General features: G+C 39.0%; 1 protein-coding gene across 1 annotated transcript in view; it reads right to left on the bottom strand.

Moving 5' to 3' along the window:
* The window catches only part of anpeplb (alanyl (membrane) aminopeptidase-like b), a 22,913-nt gene that overhangs the window by 1,404 nt on the left and 19,799 nt on the right, over window positions 1-1,710 (bottom strand). Inside the window, exon 19 of the mRNA XM_014028883.1 lies at window positions 534-597. Within this exon, the coding sequence (XP_013884337.1) occupies window positions 534-597 (64 nt within the window). The remainder of the gene's footprint in view (window positions 1-533; window positions 598-1,710) is intronic.

The raw sequence follows: 1,710 nt of genomic DNA on the forward strand, positions 1-1,710 counted from the left end.
TGTTAAAATATACAATTTATTGGAACTAAGCTGGAAAAATAAATATGAAGGTAAATTAAATTATAAAACTTGAGGTTAAATTCTTTTTTAATTTATTTGGTGCATTTTAAACGTATTTATTTATTTAGTGGTTCATTTATATGTTTCTGCTTTTATTCCTAATTATGTCAGAGTCGGTCCTCCATACAGCAGAACTTGGAGGAGGTAGTTCAGTGACTGAATCAGGTGTGTTGGAGCAGAGAAACATGTAAAACATGTAGGGCTGCGGCCCTCCAGGGCCATGATTGCCCACCCCTGGTTTAGCATTTCTGTGTCTCACCAGCTCTGCCCTTTGGACCGAAGCTGTCTGTTAGCATCAGCTACTCAGGTAGCTGAACAAATGTGAACAAGTGAACTAAAAACCACACTGACTCATCATGAACACACATCATCATGACCTCTGTCTGATAAGGTTTCTGACTCATTTAGTGCAAATTCAACATCAGTTTGAAAGAAAAGATTTCTAAAATAAATAAAAATAAATTAGAAATTACCTCTTCGAGTTCAAACTTGGTGGAAAACCTGCTGGTTACTCCCTCTAACAGTGCAGCTGGATCACTGAAAAAAAAGGTTAAAATGATTTTAAACATCTGTTTATTAATAACTGTGCTGGAGTGAAGGACTCAGTTAATGAAAATGAAATGTTTAATCTAATTTAGTGTAGATAAGAGTTCAGGAAGCGTGTCTCCTACATGTTTATACTTTGATACCATCACTTCAGCTTCATGGTAACAGCTTAAACAGCAGAGACTTTATGATGGGAAACTAATGATAAGGCCTGAATAAACCACAGGACCTTTGTCCTTTGTGTCACGGTGCAGGATCATTGTGAAGCTCCTGCATTTTATGGTTTCTTTTATGGCTCTGCTCTGCTCCACCCACGGGTCATTACAGTGTCGAGGAGCCTCCGTTAAACAATTGGAAGCCACAGAAAAAAATAAAAATAAAACAGTTTCAGGGTTTCAGGTCAGGACACAGAGCTGTGAAACCAAAATAAGCATCAGCAGAGGAGTCGTCATCTGTAAATCTGGATTAGATCAACTTTGTCTTTCTGTTTGATCATGTGGGTAGCAAAATAACGCAAATAAAATGTAGCATGATTTGGCTCAGAAATGGTCTCGTAGCTCGCTCATCACAAACACCAACCTCTTTCCAGCAGTGGCAGCTCAGTCTCTGTGACCCCCTCTGACTATTACAAGCAGCTAACTTTGAGAGTTTTTATAAATCAATTTAAAACTTTTAGTTAGAGTTAACATTTTGGTAAGAATTGTTCACCGACAAAAAGGAAACTAAATCACAATCTAAAACTAAAACAGCCAATCCTGATCACCTGCCGAGCAGTCGATGAATCTTTACTGAATTGTCTTGTTGTTGTTTTTTTTGGGTTTTTTTAAGTAATCCAAGTCAGACTGTTCCTGGTTCTGTTCCTGGTTTGATCTCTACCTGAAACGAGTGATGTGGGGTAAATAAACCTCCACCTCTGCTCTGGCTCTCCAACAGGCCAGGGGTTGGTTTTATAAAACTGGCGTARGCACAATTTGAGCCCAGAAACTTGCGTACGCCACTTTTTACGCCAAGGTTGTAATTTATAAAATCCAAACTTGACGTGAAAATGTGCGGTGCCTCACAGCTCTGACCCATGCCTACGCTCATTTTGGAGACGTGAAACTG

This window comes from Austrofundulus limnaeus, unplaced genomic scaffold (genome assembly GCF_001266775.1).
Source record: "Austrofundulus limnaeus strain Quisiro unplaced genomic scaffold, Austrofundulus_limnaeus-1.0 Scaffold828, whole genome shotgun sequence".
In the NCBI taxonomy this organism is placed as follows: Eukaryota; Metazoa; Chordata; class Actinopteri; order Cyprinodontiformes; family Rivulidae; genus Austrofundulus; species Austrofundulus limnaeus.